The 20,749-nt window shown below is 42.4% G+C and overlaps 1 protein-coding gene and 1 long non-coding RNA gene across 2 annotated transcripts; both read right to left on the bottom strand.

The window, feature by feature from the left end:
- Positions 1–3,345: 3,345 nt before the first annotated feature.
- On the bottom strand, positions 3,346–10,237 carry G6PC2 (glucose-6-phosphatase catalytic subunit 2). Its single transcript, XM_081873289.1, has 5 exons — positions 9,549–10,237; positions 9,039–9,148; positions 6,671–6,782; positions 5,991–6,106; positions 3,346–5,071 (listed from the first exon to the last, which is right to left on the bottom strand). Exons 1-5 carry the CDS (start codon positions 9,764–9,766, stop codon positions 4,560–4,562), a joined length of 1,068 nt encoding a protein of 355 aa, XP_081729415.1. The 5' UTR covers positions 9,767–10,237; the 3' UTR covers positions 3,346–4,559.
- A 5,046-nt stretch (positions 10,238–15,283) lies between these two features.
- Positions 15,284–20,622, bottom strand: LOC309348986. Its single transcript, XR_014159605.1, has 3 exons — positions 20,374–20,622; positions 17,157–17,254; positions 15,284–15,347 (listed from the first exon to the last, which is right to left on the bottom strand). It is a non-coding gene; the product is annotated as an uncharacterized lncRNA (long non-coding RNA).
- Between the last annotated feature and the right edge of the window lie 127 nt (positions 20,623–20,749).

Raw genomic sequence — 20,749 nt, 5'->3', positions numbered from 1 at the left:
TTTTGGGTCTTTGCTGTCTTATGTTTTCTGCTGACTAAATATCATTCTTTTAAAAAAAGGATGGAAAGAAGAAACTGCATCCAGAACCATTAGGCTGAGTGAAGCGGGTGTTGTCAAAGGGCAGCAAATTGTGGTTTAATTTACTGTTGTTATTATCTGGAATCAGATGTGCTACTCTGCAGTGAGGCGTAGCTCAGGTTGGGTGCAGGACGAGGCTGGCAGGGACCAGGCTGGATGCAGCACAAGGCAAAATTCAGGCTGGATGCAAGGCTCAGGCTGTGCTATAGCAACACAGAGCTTCAGCAACAAACCAATTGGGCCCTATGCATTGGAAGCAGCTGAATCCCAATGGTTAGCTCTGCCTGCACTGGAAGGTTAAGGGAGTTTCCTCAGTTAAAGTGGCCTCAACCTGCTCTTGTAGCCTCCTACTACAGTGGAGTGGGGGAGCCTCTGGTGGGAACATAAGAAGAGTCTGCTGGATCGGGTCAATGGCCCATCTAGTCCAGCATCCTGTTCTTACAGCAGCCAACCAGATACCTTGGAAAACCTGCAAGCAGGACATAGGTGCAATGACATCCTGCCCACCTCTGATTCCCAGGAACTGGTATTCAAAGGCAATGGTCTCACTGGGGTTTCTGCAATGGAGTCTCCCAAGTCCAATCATTCTCAAGCTGGGGGGGGGGGGGACTTCCTCCTGGCTCATCTGGTGGAAGCTGGCCCTGACTGCCTTCTCTGTTCTGGTTCAGAATCCTCAGCCTCATCCCCTGAAGAAGGGGATTCTGTCTCCAGGGCCATGATGGTACCCAGAGGTGGTTTGCATCCTCCTTGATGTCCCTGACAGCTGCGTGCTGCCAAGTCACAGCTGTCTTTGGCTGATTGAATGGGAAGAGCCAGGCCTATAGATGACCATACTTTCTACCTTTTCATCTGGGCAATTCATGGGATTTATTATGGGCTTTCATCATCATAATGTGGAAAGGGAGTTTGAATTAGGCATCAAACAGTGACTTAGAAGTAAGGCAGCTCAGACTGATGAGTCCCAAACAAGGGCTATCCATTGTTATAGAGGTGTGATGTTCCAGAGCGTTGGTTTTATTTTTTAAGGGTACTTGGTAACCCCAAATCTTAAATATGATTTGTGGGAAAGGCCTTTTTGTAAATGTAATCTGTTAATTTGGAAATATACATGCTGCCAAAAATCAATCAATTTAAAACTAGATTTCCCTCATGTAGCTGTTAGCAATTTACAGAGAGGAAACCATTAACAGCAAAAGAATAATTGGGATTTAGCTGGCTTGATATAAACTGTTTTCCCAAATCCCCCTGCTCTGTGTTGGAACTCTTCATGCATTGCAAATTAAGTTCACAAGGTGACATTCTAGTATCCTCCAGGCTTGTTAAGCATTGGTGATTGTCACTTAACAGGAGAATGTCAAAAATGTTTGTGAAAATTACTGACATTTACACCAAGGAAAAAGGGGAAAAAATCCTTTGGCAATAGCTCAATAATATATTTAGAGCAAATGAAGGCAGCAACATTTATAGTACAATCCTATACATGTCTACTAAAACTTAGTCCCACTGGGTTCATTGGTGTTTACCCCCACCCCCTCCAGGGAAGTGGGTATAGGATTGCTTCTTCTTGCACACACAGAAAAGAAATGAATGCCTCTTCAAATACAGTGCCTACTATCATCAAAAGCAAAAGATTTTTCCTTCACAATTAATATTTTATATTTACGTAAATTTAATTCACTGAAGTGTGTCGTTCATCAGCTAAGCTTTCTTTACTCAGACACCATCCCTGCTATGATGCACTTCTCTCCCTCCGTCTCTCAAAGGGAACATGCCTTTGTGAGGAGTTTTGTATTTAAAATAAAAATAAAAAGACAGAACACAACACAGCAATATAACAATACAATTAGGTATGTGGCTTTTGTTAAAACAAAGCAAAAGCACCGTACTATGAATACAGTATTCAGAATTGATTGCGTGCTGCCTGGGTAAGGCACCCTACTTTTTGCATTTGAGAAGTATGTAGCATAATGTTATGATGTTTACGTAAACAGCCGTGGAGCGCAAGAATGCTGATGGGAGCAGAACAGTAGACACCCAGAAATGACTGAGATAAGCTGCATTGTGTGCCAATGTGTAGTGGCAGAATTAAAATACAGTACACTCATATTTGCTTATTGTGAGGATATTTTTGTCAAAGGCCCATATAGTATTTTAGAGCAAAGCTAGGGAACCTCTTGCCCTCCATATGTTGTTAAACCACAACTCCCATCGTCCCTGACCATTGGGCCATGTTGCCTGGGGCTGATGGGAGCTGGGAATCAAACATCCAGAGGGGCAAATGATTCCCCATCCCTGGTTTAGATTTAGTGCATGTTTATTGTTCCAGATGCAAAATGACTTTGCCAAATGCTGGATGTGTGTGAATGATATATAGATTAATCTTTGTGACTGCCATTAATAAAGAAAATTTGGTTAGCTTTGGTTCCGTCCAAACATCTACTTATAGCATGCATCCATGGTATTGCAGTGGATCTTTCCTAGCAGGAGCTGGGATGTGATGAATTAATGGTGCTGAATTTGGGGTGCCAGTTGAATATGAAGAAATGTGGGCTTCAGGTCACACCTCTGCCATGAGCTTGGTCAAAGCATTATCTCTCACATATCTGCATCTTTCAGTTCCTTGGTCTAGCAAGGTAGAACGGCTGTGAGGCTGAACATTATGATTCCATACAAGTTGTATGTAGCACAGAGCATGCATATCAATAAATAGTTTGTCCTTTTCTAAGCTACAACTCTGTATACTTATCTAACAATGATTCAGCTGCTTTCAGGGGGTAAAAACTCCTGACCTGTTAAGTAATGCAGATATTACCAGTATTTGAAAGAGAAGTTTAATGTATAAAAGATGTTTCCATTTTCATCACTAGACTGCACAGTTCAAGGGAGGGTGCAGAAATACCATGCAAGATACAAAAATACAAGTGACATATCAGTGCAGAAATACTTGCCTTCCTGTTATGTAATGACCAACTAAGTAGTTACTTTTGCTTCACATTCTTGGAAAAATCTGAGGACAGCATTTTACTAGTACAGTGGTACCTCGGGTTACAGACGCTTCAGGTTACAGATGCTTCAGGTTACAGACTCTGCTAACCCAGAAATAGTACCTCAGGTTAAGAACTTTGCTTCAGGATAAGAACAGAAATCGTGCTCCGGTGGCACAGCAGCAGCAGGAGGCCCCATTAGCTAAAGTGGTGCTTCAGGTTAAGAACAGTTTCAGGACCTCCAGAACGAATTAAGTACTTAACCCGAGATACCACTGTAGCTACCTCACAAATTATTATATGATCCAGATAAGTTATATCAAATAACAGCATAATTTTAGTAAATATTAATCACTCGTTTTCTCTCTTTACAGTGAATAAATGAGCCCCAATATTGTAGAGCCTTGACATTTGGTACATGTACAGTCCAAAGCACCCCAGTTGCTACACAAAGTTAAAAATGGGACATTTGTACACAGCTCCTACAAAACAGAGTATTCAAAGAACACCCTCAAATGGTTGAGCATCTTCCAGGCTTCCCAGAAAGCTGAAATTTTGCACATTCATTATCCAAAACACTCCACAGTTACCTGAAAAAACTGAAAGGCTCTGAAAGGCAGAGAGTAACAGTGCAAATCCTATACATTTCTACTTGAAATCCCATTGAGTTCACTGACTCTTAAGTCCCAGCTAAGTGAGTATAGGGTTGTAGCCTCTGTGTCTCACTAAATGGGATGGGAAGATACAAGACAAAAAATATATACTCCCAAAAGGTGGTGGAAATTATGGGTCACCTAGCAAACTGAAATTTGGCACATATACAGTCCACAAAACACTGATTAATAGAAAAGTCTGACAAAATGAATATATTGGATCTTAACAGTAATAACTTGGGTCATGACATTTACCTCAGAATAGATGTCAGCATTTCCGCAGAGAGCAAAGTAAGTCACACATGGGTCACAGAGTTGCTTAAGGCTTGGATGTGAGGGAAGTGTGAGCTCTAGGGGTTGCCAGAAACATAGGTAGGTGCTTGCAGAATGCAAGTTTAATTTACTAGTAACTATACAAATGTACACATGCCCACACAAATACAGAAAATGCAGTGCTGAGTAAAACTATACATCTCCTGGGCTGAGACAGAGGAGCAGGTAGGCGAAGCACTTTTCAGTTTCAGGGCAGAAAAAAATCCAGCATGCTTTGACTACCAATACATACATATATACAAACTTTTCATAACTGTTGGAAGCTCAGGCAGCCATGTTATAACAGTCTAATTGTCAGTATTTGGGTCTTAACCGATCATTATTTCTGGTATGAGAATCTCAGTCCTGGGTGTAAGCATCTTTTCGATTTTACAAATCAGAAATATACCCACCATTGTTCGGAATGGAGAGTGAGAGAAAGTGAAATAACTGTTTTGAGTCTTCGGCCACAGAGCATCCTTGGCATCTTAAGATGTTCCAGGATCTTCCAAGGCAAACCAACCATTAATGTCTACCAAAACTTCTTTTCTGTTGGCTTCATGAGCAAGTATATGCAATACGGAACAAAGGCCACTACCGTAAGCGGTATGGCTGCACTTTTACAGAAAGAAAGAATGTAAAACAGATACTCGGTGTGGGTGGGTATCTTGATAAAATCATAGAGCTGCAGCGTGGCTAAGGATGTAGCTATGCATGACATCCTGAAACTCAGTTTATAGCCATGTTTACCTTTACAGCCCAAGATAAACATCTCAGAGTTAATGCTGAGGCCTAGCCCAAACAGGGCACCTAAGTTCCTCACCAGTCCGGCGAATGGAGTCGTGTCAATATTGATCCACTCTGGGTTGGCACACCATTTCTTTGCCTTCGGAATAGACCACAAAAGATCAATATCGATAAGCTTCAGAACCAAGTAAAAGCCGAGAGCGGAAACAAAGAGGAACACGTTTGTCTGGATATATGTTTTTAAACTTGCTGTTTGGATGGCTGGGGCATGTTCAAACGCTTCAGCAACGAGCATGCCTGTGAATGAAGAAATGAGACATTAGAAGTGATGTGTTTACTTGAAACGGATATATTTCCATGCTTAGCCAAAAATACCCAAAAAACCCCACACACCAGAATGAGAGTTTGTTGTGATAAAGTGTTCTCACTTTAAAGAGTGAGAAAGGTATTGCAAAATGTATCCCTTCGTAAGACAGGAACCTTCGCTGTTCTCTTTTCGTCATCTGCTTAAAATGTTTTTGTTTAGGCAAGAGTATCCAGACATGAAGAACGCTGGCATGTTTTTAATCCTTTTGTTTACTGTTGGTTTTAATCATCTTTTGAACATTTTTAAATACCTGTTATTAACTGCCTTTTGTTACTTTTAATGTTTTACCTTTTTTAAAACCACTTAGAGGTTACACACACACACGCCCCATCTGGATTGAAAAGGTAAGCCACAGTCACTCTGTAGTTGTGTGTCCACTTGAGGTGTGTCCACTTGAGACAGTCATTGCACATGCACAGATGAGAACTTCTTGAATGGAGTTGGGTTGCAGGCATTGGGAAACCAAATAGGTCCAGGTGGAGGCAGTCCCACCGTCACTCTGGTGTGTACCGCAATGTGGAAATGTGACTTGAAATGCAGAGGAGTTTAAGTCACTAATGGGTACATAGCCTAAACTAAGTACACTTCCTATTCACTTAAAAGTCTTAACTAGAAGCCAGCAGCTAAAGAAGTTAAAATCAGTGTGTGAAATTTAGCCCTGCTGCCACCGCTTCTTATTCCTTATCGCCTCAGAATTTTGAAAACAACTTTAACATTGACATGAACACCTGGTTAGATATGCATTCCCACTACACACATAATATACTTATGAACCCACTTTCCCGTAATTTCCAAAATCCTGTACATAGAAAATCCTGCCATAGAAAAAGAAAGCTCTGTCCTTATTACCAGCAATCACTCCAAGGATGACTTGATGAGGGAAATGTGTTGCTATGAAGACTCTCGAGACACACACACTGATCTGAATAATCCAGAACATGCTCCACAGGAAAGACCAGGTGAGTCTGTCAAAGAAACAGTTGGAGGAGATAATAAAAAAAACCAAATGAAAATTATTAGACTGTTTTTTCCCTCTCTCTTCTCAGCATCCAAATCTCAGTTCAGGGCTGATCAGAGTGGATGCCACAGGGGTCATTTGGCCTGGACCTAAAAATCAAAGAGTCCTCAAATTTAGAAACTTCTTGTTTTTTATTTTGGCATTTGGCATGCCACTACTTGTTTTTCATGTCCATCAGACCCAAAAAATTGCTTTATTTTGTTTTCATGTTTTGTTATTTTTAATTGTTTCATGGTGAAAGGTCTCCATAACTGGAAGCGGCATGGGCCTCTCTAGCCTTCCATGAGGGCATGTCTTTATCATCTCACCCTCCGCTCATCTCTCTTGAGTTCAGCATTAACAGCACACAAGGCTTTAAGTTACCAAAGGGATTGCTGCAAAATCTCCTTTGTATTGTTGCTGATTGAACAAAAAAACAGTAACAAAAGGTGACCGAAAGCATTTTCACACTGCCCATCTTGTGGCAAATGTATAACGTTCCTCAACGGGGGGCTTTGGGAAAGAGACTGACCTGTGCAGATTAATGGTCGATTTCCCTTTCTGCCTCACCGTGTAGCTCAGGGCTGCTGACACCATCACATACCAGACACATGATGATCCCATGGCGTGTCCAGAGGGGCTTCCTGTGGAGAAATAACAAAACAAGGGAGTGGTAAAATTACAAAAGGCACCGGTACATCTCCAAAGCCCACGTGTCTGTCACAAGGCAGGGTTGTTGGCATGTAGCATTCCAAACAACTTACCGTATTTTTTGCTCTATAAGACTCACTTTTTCCCTCCTAAAAAGTAAGGGGGAATGTGTGTGCGTCTTATGGAGCGAATGCAGGCTGCGCAGCTATAACAGAAGCCAGAACAGCAAGAGGGATTGCTGTTTTCACTGTGCAGTGATCCCTCTTGCTGTTCTGGTTTCTGAGATTCAGAATATTTTTTTCTTGTTTTCCTCCTCCAAAACTAGGTGCGCCTTGTGGTCTGGTGTGTCTTATAGAGCGAAAAATATGGTTATTAATAATACTGCAGTTACAGGGGGATCAGCAAACAGGTAAGAGGTGTATTATAAACTTCAGATGTGCCCATAGGACTAAATTGCCTGCAGTATTCATATGCAGAGCAACTAGATGCCCAATCTTAAGAGACGTCTCCCATCAGACCAGAGAAGGAGAAATCACCCACGGAAACTAGCAGCCAATGAATCTTAAAAAACAAAGAAAAGAAAATCCCTAACCATAAAGGTAACTGATCCATACTCATGGTAGCAAAATTAGCATTCTAATCTCTCATCTCTTAGAGATGGAGCTGCAGACCTCCCATGTGTCCCTATTTTCCAGGGACAATCCTGGATTTACAGAAGCCTTCCTGGTTTCTGATTTGATCCTGGAATGTCCGGCTTTTCCTTAGGACACCCCTATTTTCAGCAGAGAAATGTTGGAGGGTATGGAGTTACGTTACCCCTGAGCTAAGGAGATAAGTAACTATACAACCTTTATAAGACTCCAGAAGGCAGCCCTGTATAGGGAAGTTTTTCAATGTTAACTATTTAATAATGTTTTTATGTATGTTGGAAGCTGCCCAGAGTGGGTAGGACAACCCAGTCAGATGGGTGAGACTTAAATAATAAAAGCATCATCATCATCATCATTAATTATTAAATAGGACACCGCTAGTTTCATCAGAGAAATGTTGGAGGGTATGGAGCTGCCGGGGTGGGACGCGGCAGTTATATACAAACAGCCCATTCTCATAGGCTGTTTCCTTACATCAGTTTATTTCACTTGTATCCCATTTGCCCTCCAGCTTACATGTGAAACCCATGAGGTTTCCCATGCGATTGGCTGATAGGACCAGTGTTCCTTTGCTTCAGCAGTAGAACTGTATCGCATGTCTTCAGACTAATCTCAAGACCGTGTGGTGCTGGTGCATGGCACTTGCATTTGGGGAAGGGCCATAGCTCACCTGTTAGAGAATCTGCTTTCCATGCAGAGGGTCCTAGGTTCCACCCCCAGCATCCAGGTAGGGCTAGGAGAGACTCCCTGCCTGAAATCCTGAAGAGCCACTGCCACTCAGTGTAGACAAGGTTCCACGAAACGGGCTTAGTATAAGGCAGCTTGCTGTGTTTCTGTGCCTGGTAAATTGCTCACAGCTCCTTTTTGTCAAATCCATATTTCGCTGCCCTGTAGTAATACTTGGTAACATGGTATGGAAAAGCATGGCATGAAGAAACACTTCAAGCAGCTGTTCTTTGCAGCCAGACTAGATATTAACTTCTCAGGGAAATGGATACCAAGCCACTTATGTTGCTGGTCCTAAATAGTTTTATTGGTTTCCAGAACTTAAAGGCCATCCTTATAAATGATTGACTCAGCTACCCTGTAGCTGATGGGACAAATAGTACCTGATCTATTAATCTGCTACAATGATGGCATTGTAGCAGATTAATTGTAGCAGATTAATTTTCCTTCTCTTCCTTCTTTCTTTTCTGCAGTTAATCATTCTTATGAAAGCTACTTCTGAAGTTGAAATCTTCTACTAAGACTAGCATTTTCTACACTGCTTTTCTACAGATGGGGGCAAGGATGTGAATGTTATCACAAGCAGTTGAACCAGGTCTTTTCAGTTCTTCATGCTGTTTTAAATCATTCTGGAGAATTTCTTCCCTAATTTAAATCTCTCCCCCCCCCCCAAATAAAAACCAGGCAGCTGGCCATTTGCAACTCCATAGTAGTGAAGGCACACACACAGAGAGAGACACACACACAAAATTATTCTCACATTTATTCCCCACCTTCCTTCTATCATAGAACCAAAAGCAATGTTCCCAGGCAGGCACAGACCAACCCCAGTTCTGCTTTGCAGTGGCATCCAGATCATACTCTATATCTTACCTGGTCCTGTTTCACATGTTATAGGAAACTGCTCAAGGCATGGGGTAGTTTGGTTTGGATAGATCATTGTCTCCTGGACCCACCAATATGGACGATGACCAAACAAAATCCTGCCAGAAAAGAAAGCATTATCTTCAATGGACACACAAATCCAACACGTTATTTAGCAACATACCAGTCTCCTTTATATTACTGATTCTTGCTTGACTGCTAGATCAGTTTTACCATAATATGCTGAAGCAGAAGCATTACTTTCCTTTGTCTTGTTTAAAAGGGGGGAAGATAACTCTTCAAAGCTTAAATACTACAGGTTGCATCCAACTAAGGGAACAGACTCATTGGAATTAATGAGCCTAAGTTATACACATCAGTGTTAATGGATCAACTCCGGCTAGCATTCAATGAAACCCTAAATAATTTCAGTAACCAACAGTCCCCGGAAGATTTCTGATCTCAGAAGACTGTGGATCCTGCCATTCCCAAACTTTCCAAGGAAGCAACAAACCTTACCATTTAAATATAAGATTAAACCAATCACCGATCACTGCCACCCAGATCATTTTTGTCCCAACCACTTGATTAAGCTGGAACCAAAGAGGAAAATAAATTGTAAAAATGTTCCGAGGATCTCCGACATGTGACATGAAGTTTAGAAAGCTCTGGCATGACCTGTAATCCTTCTGCAAATGCTGAATTATGAGCACGCCATGGCTGTGGAGAAGATCCATCTTAACTTGTTAGAAACTGCACTAAGACCGAGTCCCTTGCATGAAGCAAGTTCCCTTTTGTTCTTTAGGGAGAATTGAAACCATTGAAGGAGAGTAGACGAGGACATGAAAGCAGTGAACGGTAGTTGATTTTTTGCTTTTATATTGTCCGTTCCTGGAGCATGTGACTCTTGGCAAAGACACATGGCTCTCCTGGTTTTGGAAAGAGCCCCCCCCCCTTTTGTTTGCTTGCCATTTTAATGGAGGAAGAAAAATGAAGGACATGCTGATCTGCAGCAAATTGTGAGCAAAGGTGTGTGATGCTAAATACACGTCTTATGTAACCATTATATGAACAGTTGGGCCATGTTTGTCTGAATCTTTTGCACAGCTCATTTCTCTCAAGACTGGGCATTTGCCATTTGCACCCTTGATTAACTACTGCTGCTGCTGCTGCTATAAAAACCAGAAATACATGAATAATCACTGCAGGCAGAAGCCATTAAAGCTTTGCATTTTTATTTGAAATTAAAACCTGCTTCTGTTACCATGCCCATCTCTAAGCATAGCCCAGGGCTTTTTTTTTTTTTTTTTTTTTCCAGCCGGAACTCACCAGAGTTTCGGTACCTCTCAGGTGGGTGCCATTTCCATTATAAGAGAAGAATGGATACATTCATGGTGAGTTCCTGCACCTCTTTTTCTAGAAAAATAGCACTGGTACAGCCTATTATACTTCTAAATTGCAGTTGTAAAGAGTAATAATACACACAGCAACAAGATCTTTAAAAAAGCCATGTGCCTCCAAATAGGTTACCTTCTGTGCATTGGTCATTGTGCTGGTCTAGAAAATACTGAGAAAAAGGGCAGAACTACATGTTGCAATGTAAAAGAGGCCTGCTGTTAATAAATACAGTAGTCCATTATGAGATCTCCCTCTTTCCCTTTTGCCAAGGCCTGTTCAAGACATTTTGCCATCTGAGGTGAAGCATAGCTGTCAACGTTTCCCTTTTTTTAAGGAAAATTCCCTTATTCCGAATGGGATTCCTCACAAGAAAAGGGAAAAGTTGACTTCCGGGTTAGCGCGAACGGCTAATGGCGGATTCCCTCCGAGCTCCGGAGGGAATCGGCTCTGCTGAGGACGGGTCTTGCCGTGCCGGCGACACGGGGACCCTCAGAAACCGCAGGCGCGGAAGCCTGCGGACTTGGTGACTCGGTGGGCACCTTAAGCGCCCTCCCCGACCCACGAAGAGCCTTTTTAAAGGCTGCGGAGAGGGTACGGAGAGTGGCGTGGTGCTGAGAGTAGACCGCTACCTCAGTAGAGTGAAGCCGCAAGCCATGGCCGGAGAGCGCTGACTTTCTTCCCAAATTTGGACTGGATAACAAAGGACCCGTGAGTAGTGGAATTTGGACTTTAAAAATTTTATCCTGTGAATTCGGCACGATCGGGGGATGTGTTAAAGGGAAGTCCGCACCCCCTCTACTTATAGACGCTTCAAAGCAAGGAACGGAGAATTAAGGCGGAATGAATACTGTTTTGAGGATTTAAAAGTTTCTCACAAATTTGATAGAACAAGATTTTTGTGCTGGAGAGAAAGGGAATTTGGAACTTTGTGTGTATCCCCCCCAAAAAAACCCGGGAGTGTCCTATTTGGGTCCCGGAGGAAGAAGTGAAAGGAGTTTGACAGCTGTCAAAGAAGCTGTCAAACGGGCGGACAAAGTAAAGAATTTTGTTATTTAATAACTCTTGGAATTAAAGTTGATACATTTGGACTGAGGCGATTGGAAACAAAGTATTGATAATAACAAAGTAACAGATTATTGGAAAAGGACTACTAAATAACTGAAAGCCCCCTAGGGGGAATTAGTGACATTACAATGGCTGCAGAGGGAAAATTACTGGCGGAGATAGAAAAAATGTTTTTTCTCGTGGGAATCCTGCAGGAGCAGAGTATGGCTCTGAGTAAAGTTTTTATGACCTTGAATCCTGAAACAAACAACTCTGCTGAATGCACAAAGGAGATGTACGATAAAAATTCTGCAGCTGAGCAGGAAGAGATGCCTTTGGAATTGACAGAGAAAAAAGAAGGAGTTCAGACACTACAAGTGGAAAATATCAACCAGAAATCTGCAGCGTCAGAGTATGAGCAAGAAGACCTCTGGATTACAGACCTGTGAAAGATGAGAAAGAAGAAGAGAGAAGCCCCTGGAGTACTTGGAATATTAAAACTAGAAAGAACAAAGCAATATGATTGGGACTTTTCTCTTGAGTATGGAAAACTAGATGGTCTTTCGCAGCAAACACTCTTCAACATTCTGAATGAAAGAAAATATGATCTGACTCTGACTGAACTCCTTCGGGGTCTTAGGACCATCAAAGAGAACTACCAATATAACTGGCAGAGAGGGACTGACAGAGAATCAGACGCCTCGGACGTGAGGAATCCGGGCTAGAAATATTTTTTGTTTGTTTTCTGGACATTTGTCTAGGAAGGGACAGAAACCGGGGCAGGGGGGGGAGAGAATAGAATTATAAAATGTTATGTTTTGTTTTACTTGGACAATGTGACCTATAATTAATATAATAAAGGGAAAATTTGTGAAGGGGAAGTTAGATCGACCTTAAAAAAAAAAGAAATTAATGATTATAAGAGAATTGGATAGTTGAATACAGATAAACAAAAGATTTTAATTTTCAAAAGCAATGTGAATATCTTTAAGAGGTTAGGTAAGAACTTGCTGAATTAACTTTGGAATTGGGATGTAAGAGGAGGGGGTGGGGGGAAGTCAATGAAAGTGGGTAAAGAAACTTAGGGTATGTAATTGTATTTGTGTGTTTGTTTGTCTTTGTCTTTGTGTGTGTGTCTGTTGTTATAAAATGTAAAAACCCAATAAAAATTATTTTAAAAAAAAAAAGAAAAGGGAAAAGTTGACAGCTATGAGGTGAAGGACAAGATGGCGCCTACCCCAAGGCACAGATAGGAACCAGCAGGACTGGTAGTTTAATCTTACTCCAATACTGGGAAAGGACAGTGTTTTCCACTGCAGTTGAGGGCAACAAGCTGGCATAGGCACTCACAGCTCTGGCTGCTCCTGGACCTCAGAATCTGCCACCTGCCTCATTCTGCCTCATTGTAGGGATGATGATGAGGAAACCTGACAGTGGGGGTGGCCATTTAAACGGCAGCGCTGTACTGTTCATAATGTGTGGTCCTTTCCTTCCTTAAGGTATCAGGTTTACATGGACAACAGCAGCATTGTAGCATATTTGGCCTTAGAGCAAGCTTAAGGAGGGCTTTTTCTCAGCTGGAACTTGCCAGAACTCCATTTCAGCCCCTCTCAGGTGGGCGCCACTGCCATTACAGTGGTAGCTTGGGTTACATATGCTTCAGGTTACATATGCTTCAGGTTACAGACTCTGCTAACCCAGAAATAGTACCTTGGGTTAAGAACTTTGCTTCAGAATGAGAACAGAAATTGTGCTCCGGCGGTGCAGCAGCAGCAGGAGGCCCATTAGCTAAAGTGGTGCTTCAGGTTAAGAACAGTTTCAGGTTAAGAACAGACCTCCAAAACGAATTAAGTTCTTAACCTGAGGTACCACTGTATAAGAGAACAAGGGAGGTGTTCATGGTGAGTTCCAGCACCTCTTTTTTTCTAGAAAAACAGCACTGGTTAAGCAAAGGATGTCCACCACATCTGATGTGACAAAGTCACGAGGAGATTGTTTGAAGTTGTGCTCAATTTCACTTGCGTACAATTAGGAATGTGTCTTGATCCTGGCTGTGTGAAGATGGCTGGTATCTCTACCTGGTCAAGTACAGTAATCCTGTTCAATTCTCAAGCTTGTCACTTGACATAAATACCAATTGTCACCACAGGGGGGTGCCTGCATACAAAATATTCCCCAGATGAAATTAGAATGGTTTTAAAAATATATATGACACTACCGTATCAAAAAAATGAAAATGAAAATGAATGAGGGAACCAGTCTAGGGTTGATTGTTTTGTTATTTTTATGGATGCATTTTTTAAATCAGTGTGCATGGTGCTCCTTGCCAATAAGATGAAAGAAAATGGGAATGAAGAAAACAATAAAAGTAAATAACCTCTTGTGGCTCTTTAATAAAAAATATGAGGGGGTGAGAAGACGTTCTGCCAACTATATATGTTGCGTGTTTAATGGAATCATATAAAGCTATTGCATTTGATTCACACAACAGATGGTTTCAGTGGGTGAACTTAAAGGACCTTTTCTACAGGAGAGCTATTTCACGCATTTACTTTAGCAGAGATAAATGTGTTTGAAGAAGCCTTTTAGCAGATTCAAGTCCTGCAGTGTTTGATGAAGCTATGAGGAAAGGCATCAGAGAGGTAATTTGACTTCCTAATGCTCTGGGGTTGAGAAGCATTTTTGTTATGTAATTCAGATTGGCGCATCCACCTCCCCCCTCTTTGCCCCTCTCCTGATGAAGTGTGTGAGTGATGTCAAATTCAACCTTGCTCCACAAGGCGGCTCGGCCATGCTATTGTCTTGTAGCTGGCTGGCTACATATTAATTTAACCGTGTTATTTATCACAATATATAACATACCCATATGTCTTCACTCAACCACTCGAGAAATAAATAAATCAGCAACTGTTTAAAACAATGTAGGAACTAGTTCATGATGCTGTCTCGATCATATACTGTTTAATTTCTAGGGAGAGTTTTAAGCAAGACATTTATTTATTTAAAGTATTTAAACTCTGCTCTACTCTGCACAACTTCCATTCTGATTTAGACTGTGTACTCATTGCCATTGATTCTGGCTTCAGTGTGCTCCTGCCGCTGGTGTTTGAAGCTGAGCACACATGAAGTTAGCCACAATCCATATTGTCTCCTGTAGTTCAAGAAATACTGCTGTTTGATGCATTTTCCCTCAAACCAGCTTCCATCCAATTTGAAAACTTGAAGCTTAGGTGTGTACATTTGAGACAGCTGTTGTGCATGTGAACTTGACAACGCATGCACAGACGACAGCCTCCTTGAACAGGAGTTTGGTGAGGGAAAGCAAATTAGGTAATGTGCATTGAGTGAAGACATCTCCACCCACTCTCTGATGAATACAGCAATGTGAAAAAGCGACTTGAAAAGCAGCAAGGGGAAACGATGTTATTGCATTTTAAGCCTCAGATATGTGCACAGCCTCAGTTCCACCCAGAGCCTTGTGGAAATTATTTTAGCATAAGCATCTTATTGGCATGAGTGGACTGCCTTGCCTCCCAGTCTGCTTCGGAATGTCAAGACATCGGTCTCTCTTTTTAAAAAAGAACTTTTTATTGTTTCAACAACACAAACTAATCTGTGGCATTGAATTCTTTCTAAATGAAGCTGCCCAGATGGTTAGACTCATTATTTTTTGAGTCTTTTAAGTGCTCCTCCCTGATGGTCCAACAGCTATTTGTTTTTCAGTGTTGGCCCCAACAAAGTGCCAGTTGACCTTAAAGCAATTTACTCATGAGGGGAAAATGCTTTGTGCTCTCTTTAACGGATCGAGTCTTCGAAGAATCAATTTCATTTGGAGGTGAAAGGGGCTAGGCAGAGGTTTACTGGTGTCTTTGTAACCTGCGTATTTGTAAATATACAGCTATGAGCGAATAGCATTGAGAGAGGCAGAAAGTAGATCGGGACCTACTGTAGGCCTCTTGCTGATTTACAGTAGATTATGAAAGATTTCTGACTCCCAATGGGATTTTGTATGGAAGGACTGTGAGCTCTGTTAAGCCTTGGGTACTTAATAATAATTTTAATAAAGGAAAGCAAATTCCTGCCCTCAGAATTCTTTAATTCTTAGCATATATGGCTGTTGCACCTGACTCTGCATTCGTGGATCTTGGGGTTCTGACACAAAATAAAATAGATCTCATAAGCCTGGTGTCTGCTGTCCCTTTTTACAGGTGATCAGTCAGATAAGTGCACAAGAAATGTTAGTTTCCACTGTCATCACCACGCCATCCTTTGTTCAGGGCACCCAAAGTCAACTCACTCTGAGCAGGGAAAATGCTCTCAGATCCAGACCACTGACAAGCAGTGTGACTTCTAAGTAACTTAAACACTTTCTACACACTCCTAGAGCACCCGCCTTCCCGCTTCACATGCCAGTTTATCAGGGCTGTCTTCTCTGACGGTTCTGCACACCTGTTGGGAGTGAGAAATGGAAGGAGGCAACTTGGCCAAGTCTAGCCTTGGCTTCTTCCTTCCTTCACAGCATAAGAAGTGATCAGCCCCGACAGTGGCGCCTGTCTAGTGCAAAAGCCACAACATGCACTGGGTATTGGGTTCCGAATTTAAAAACCTAGGAAGCTGCCAAATATCAGATAAGACTATTTTTTGCTTCCTTAGGGATCAATCTGGTCTCCCCACGCCCAGCTGGGATGGGTAAAACTTATCGGTTAAGGATACTCCAATATGCTCCTTTGTTCAGTGCTTTGAAACTGTGTAACCCCAATGAATTATAATGCCAACGTGGCAATTTATTTTGCTTTTCTCTACCAGTTTCTCATTTAAATCACTTAACTCTGGATGTGGGTCACAGCTGCAGGAGCTCCTGGGGCTGCCCATGAGGTGCCCAAGATTTGCTCCTGCATGGATATAACCAATTTAAAACTAATTAAACCAATGTAGGAGATGCGCTCTCCCTCCCTCCCTCTCCCTCTCTCTCTCTCTCTCTCTCTCTCTCTCTCTCTCTCTCGTGCATTCATTTGCATTTGCAATCTGAATTTTATCCACCAAGTAGCCCATTCATTTCCTTTGGCTCATCGCTCTGCTAGTCCCAGTGGTTTTCTTTCGACGTGCATGATTAAAGTAAACTTTGCCCATCTCCATATTATCCAACTTTGCTATTTCTCTCCTCTTTTGAGTTAGTAAAGGCATAAATAGGATTGCAGCCTAGGGGATACAATCTCTACTAAATCCTGGTGCATTTTAATAATAATAATCATCATCATCAGTGCTTTTTTTCTTAAAAAATGTTTAGGGGTACTCTCATTTTGACTCAGGGAAAATCACAATTTTATAGTTCAAATTGGGAAAAGTAAATACAGTAAATGCAATAAAACTGACCAATCACCGTGCTAGATTACAACTCCTACTTCACACATTAAACGCTCGCTTCCATCTGAGACTCGGGAAACACCGTGACAGGAAATGAGGCCACCATCAGGGGTACCAACGGAACTGACGATTCACCATGCTAGAGAAGAAACTAAAAATTTTAATTTTTTTAGCTGCTTCTCCTGTTATATTCACAAAATGTTTAGGGGTTTGCGTACCCTTGCGTCCCCCCAGAAAAAAGCACTGATAATGATAATGATGATAATGCTATCAATACGACTCTTGCAATACCAATCCTTATCCTGGGAAGACTTCACCAACCTTAAAGTGGGGTGAAATGGAACTTGGAGGTGCACTGGGAGAGGTGCACCTTAGTCTGGATCCTCTGCTTCTTCAGGCGTTGATCCCACTCCTGTCACCTGCAAAAGAGTTAAAACACTCTTATGGGATTCTGTGGATTCCCTTCCTGCCCCACTCTCGCCTCTCACCACGACACAGGACTGGGTAATTCATAAGCCTGTCATGGCACAGTACCAGGACCTGCAAGTCCTAGCAAAGAAACAAACCACACATTTATATGGCCCGCAGAACTGTGAGAACGCAAATACACATAGGAACTGTACTGAAAGAGTGCACTTTGCACAAGGCATCTGTCCCCCGTTCTCAGTGAGCATCCAGACATTTGGTCAGTTGCCTGCTGGCCCCTGAGTCACCAAAACAAGTATGTGCAGCATCACGAGTACTGTGAATGTAGACGCCTTACAGCAAGAGTCAGCAACCTTTTTCAGCCGTGGGCCACTGTCCCTCAGACCTTGTGGGGGGCCGGACTATATTCTGAAGGGGGGGAATGAATGAATTCATATGCCCCAAAAATAACCCAGAGATGCATTTTAAATAAAAGGACACATTCTACTCATGTAAAAACACGCTGATTCCCGGACCGTCTGTGGGCTGGATTTAGAAGGCGACTGGGCCGGATCGAGCCCCTGGGCCTTAGTTTGCCTACCCATACTTTACAGGGTTAGCCCTACTATTAGACAGAGTGAGGTGGCCATCTCAGACTCCATGTTTTGAATGACAGATAATTTATTATTACTCTTATTTTTACTGGCAGTAAAATCGTGCGATTTTCTGCCTCAGGTGATGAAGTATTTGGCTGACCTCAAGTATTATGTGCCTTAACATTAGGGGGTGGGGAGACAGGGAGTCATTCCACCTCGGGCAAAAAAATGGCATACCTCCCAACATTTCTCCAATGAAAATAGGGGCATACGTAATAATGAAGGAGGTGAGGACAGGTGCCCCACCTAGGCCGAAGTCACCTTAGGCCTCAAAACTGTCCAAAATTCCTTTCTCTTTTCTAAAAATCCAAGTCAGGTATCTGAAGAAGTGTGCATGCACACGAAAGCTCATACCAAGAACTGACTTAGTTGGTCTTTAAGGTGCTACTGGAAGGAATTTGTTTTGTTTTGACTATGGCAGACCAACACGGCTACCTATCTGTAACTAAAAATCCAAAACAGCTTTTCTCTGCTCTTCTCTGCTTTTCTCACAAGATGCATAGGCAAAATGTTACTTTTATCAGTACGAGAGAGCTTCAAAAAGGCTAATGAATAGGCTCTGTCATTGCCAAGAATACTCAGGCCTGGGAAGTGACTCTTATCTTATTCGGTTGTAACACATCTTGGACACACTGAACCGCAAGGCTCCTCGCTCATCCCCTTTCCTGGGAAAGGCGCCAAGAGTCCAAAAGAGTCCCAAGACAGCAGCTTTCTGTTCATGCTCAGGGGAACTCATGGGGCATGACTCTTTAGGAGGAGGAGAAAGGGGAGGGAACTGAAGGGGAATATATGCTCTGTGCAAATGGCTGTGAACTCGTGCTTGTTTGTGAGTTATCACACTTGCTCCTTCTACCAGCCGGATGGTAGAAATAAAGCTTTTTCTCTGAAACTATTCCTTGAGTGTCTGTTGACTCCCATTTTCCCGTCCCGGGCACAAAGCTCTTCTCACCCGAGGATAAAAAGGCTACGATAATAATTTTATTATTTATTCCCTGCCCATCTGACTGGGCTGCACCAGCCACTCTGGCTGGCGTCCAACATATATAAAAGCATAATAAAATATTAAACATTTTTTCCAAAAAAACCTTTCCTATACAGGGCTGACTTCAGGTGTATTCTAAAGGTTGTTGGCTCCTTGGCTCGGGGGGGGGGGGGTGTCACAGAACTCCATACCTGCCCACATTTCCCCAATAAAAACAGAGACATCCTAAGGAAAAGCGTGACATTCCGGGATCAAATTAGAAACTGGGGTGGCTTCTGTAAATCCAGGACTGTCCCTGGAAAAAAAGGGACACTGGGAGGGTCTGACTTGGGTAAGCCCTGATGGTTTAAGTGATGCAGTAGAGTTCAAATCCTTCCCCTAAGAAGTCTGATGGAGATCTGCTATTCAATGGCCTATGAAGATTGCTGTATTTGGAATTGCAATTATTCAGTCCTTTTCCCCGCCCCCGCCCACTGATGAAAAGGCTGGTGCTCTAGGAGAGGCTCTCTCTGAAGACTTTGAGCTTTTGGCTGCAGGCAGTGCTTTTTTACAAAAAAAAAATGTCTAGGGGTACTCTCATTTTCCTACTCATATTGAAATACTGCCCCCCAATAAGGCCAAACTTAGATTCACAAAATGTTTAGGGGTAGTATGCGCACCCCCAGGAAGAAAGCACTGGCTGCTGGCCACGGTGCTCTGCAGTGCTGATCAACAGTGGCCCTCCGACAATGGTTCTGGTACAAAAACTTACAACCAATTGTACTTTTGCAACGTTTTCAGTTCACAAAGGGCCTCTTCAGACTGGGGTTTTATTCTGGGTGTGTCCTGCTGTTGCCTCCATGCCCTGCCTGTGGGTTTCCGATTGGCCACTGTGGAAAATGGTCTACCCTACTGGACTGGATGGCTCCATGAATCTCCTCCAGGGAGGTTCCTTTATATTTTTATGTTTTGAAATTCTGTACACTCTTGATTGACATTATTTACTGGGCGGGCAGAGCGGGGCGTGCAGAAATAAAGCAACAAAAAAACTGATAGTCCAAAGAAGAATTTTGCATGGTTTCTAAGGCCATGAATATCAACCAGGATTCTGAGGTGTGGTTCTAGAGTGCAAAGCATTTCACACAGGTTGCACCTCACTGTCACCCTGCGAGAGCCTAGGATGACTGCTAGGACACTCCCAAATTTTGTCATGTATGTTCATGACAGGTGTAGCTTTGTAGTGGTTGGCAAGCTTATCTGTCATTGCTGGTCTTCTCACTGAGAAGCTCCTGATAAGCACCCAACAAGCATCTCTGGGATCTCCAGACCTTAGTTTGCAAACCTTTTAACTAATGCAAGAAAATGTCCATGATTACTATACACATATTATCAAAGTAAACATTATGTAATAACCGAGGTCAGGTGTTGCTAAGCAAATGTTTGCAAGGAGAAGGACAAGGCAGCAAAGCAAAATGACTTCTCTAACAGTGTTAGCTGAAGGCCACTTACCCTTGGCCCTTGGTACACAATGTTTTTTCATTCATGGCAACAATAACATTAACTTCAAGCGTCATCAGAGATCAGGCAGCAAATTTCTTTCCCCCTCCACTTAGAGTCAGAATGGAACAGTGATGATAAAATCCATCATCTAGAACGACTGGAATGAAAAATAATGATGATGAAGATCCAAAATTCAGTTAATTTGTTTTGTTCAGAATTATCAAATTTTGATGAGCATCCATTTATCATGTGTCCCGTGGAGACTTCTTGGTAAAACTGGTCAGAGAGCAAGAAGCAACAGGATGAGATTGCTGACCATGAGATTCCTGAACCCCTGACTCCAAGTCTCACTGACAAATACAGAAGGTCACGTCCAAAGCTCAACTGCCGGG

Source organism: Podarcis erhardii (assembly GCF_964252035.2).
Source record: "Podarcis erhardii genome assembly, chromosome: 1".
In the NCBI taxonomy this organism is placed as follows: domain Eukaryota; kingdom Metazoa; phylum Chordata; class Lepidosauria; order Squamata; family Lacertidae; genus Podarcis; species Podarcis erhardii.
Note: the sequence above shows the minus strand (reverse complement) of the source record. Positions and strands in the feature narration are given on the sequence as shown.

Bases quoted from the DNA above. Each gene is read 5' to 3' on its own strand.
- G6PC2 (XM_081873289.1), bottom strand. From the start codon at position 9,766: ATGGATCTTCTCCACAGCCATGGCGTGCTCATAATTCAGCATTTGCAG. The intron at 6,783-9,038 runs GTAAGATATAGA...ATTTCTCCACAG, and splicing joins AACATGTGAAACAGGACCAG to GAAGCCCCTCTGGACACGCC. The intron at 6,107-6,670 runs GTCAGTCTCTTT...TTTCTTTGACAG, and splicing joins TCGACCATTAATCTGCACAG to ACTCACCTGGTCTTTCCTGT.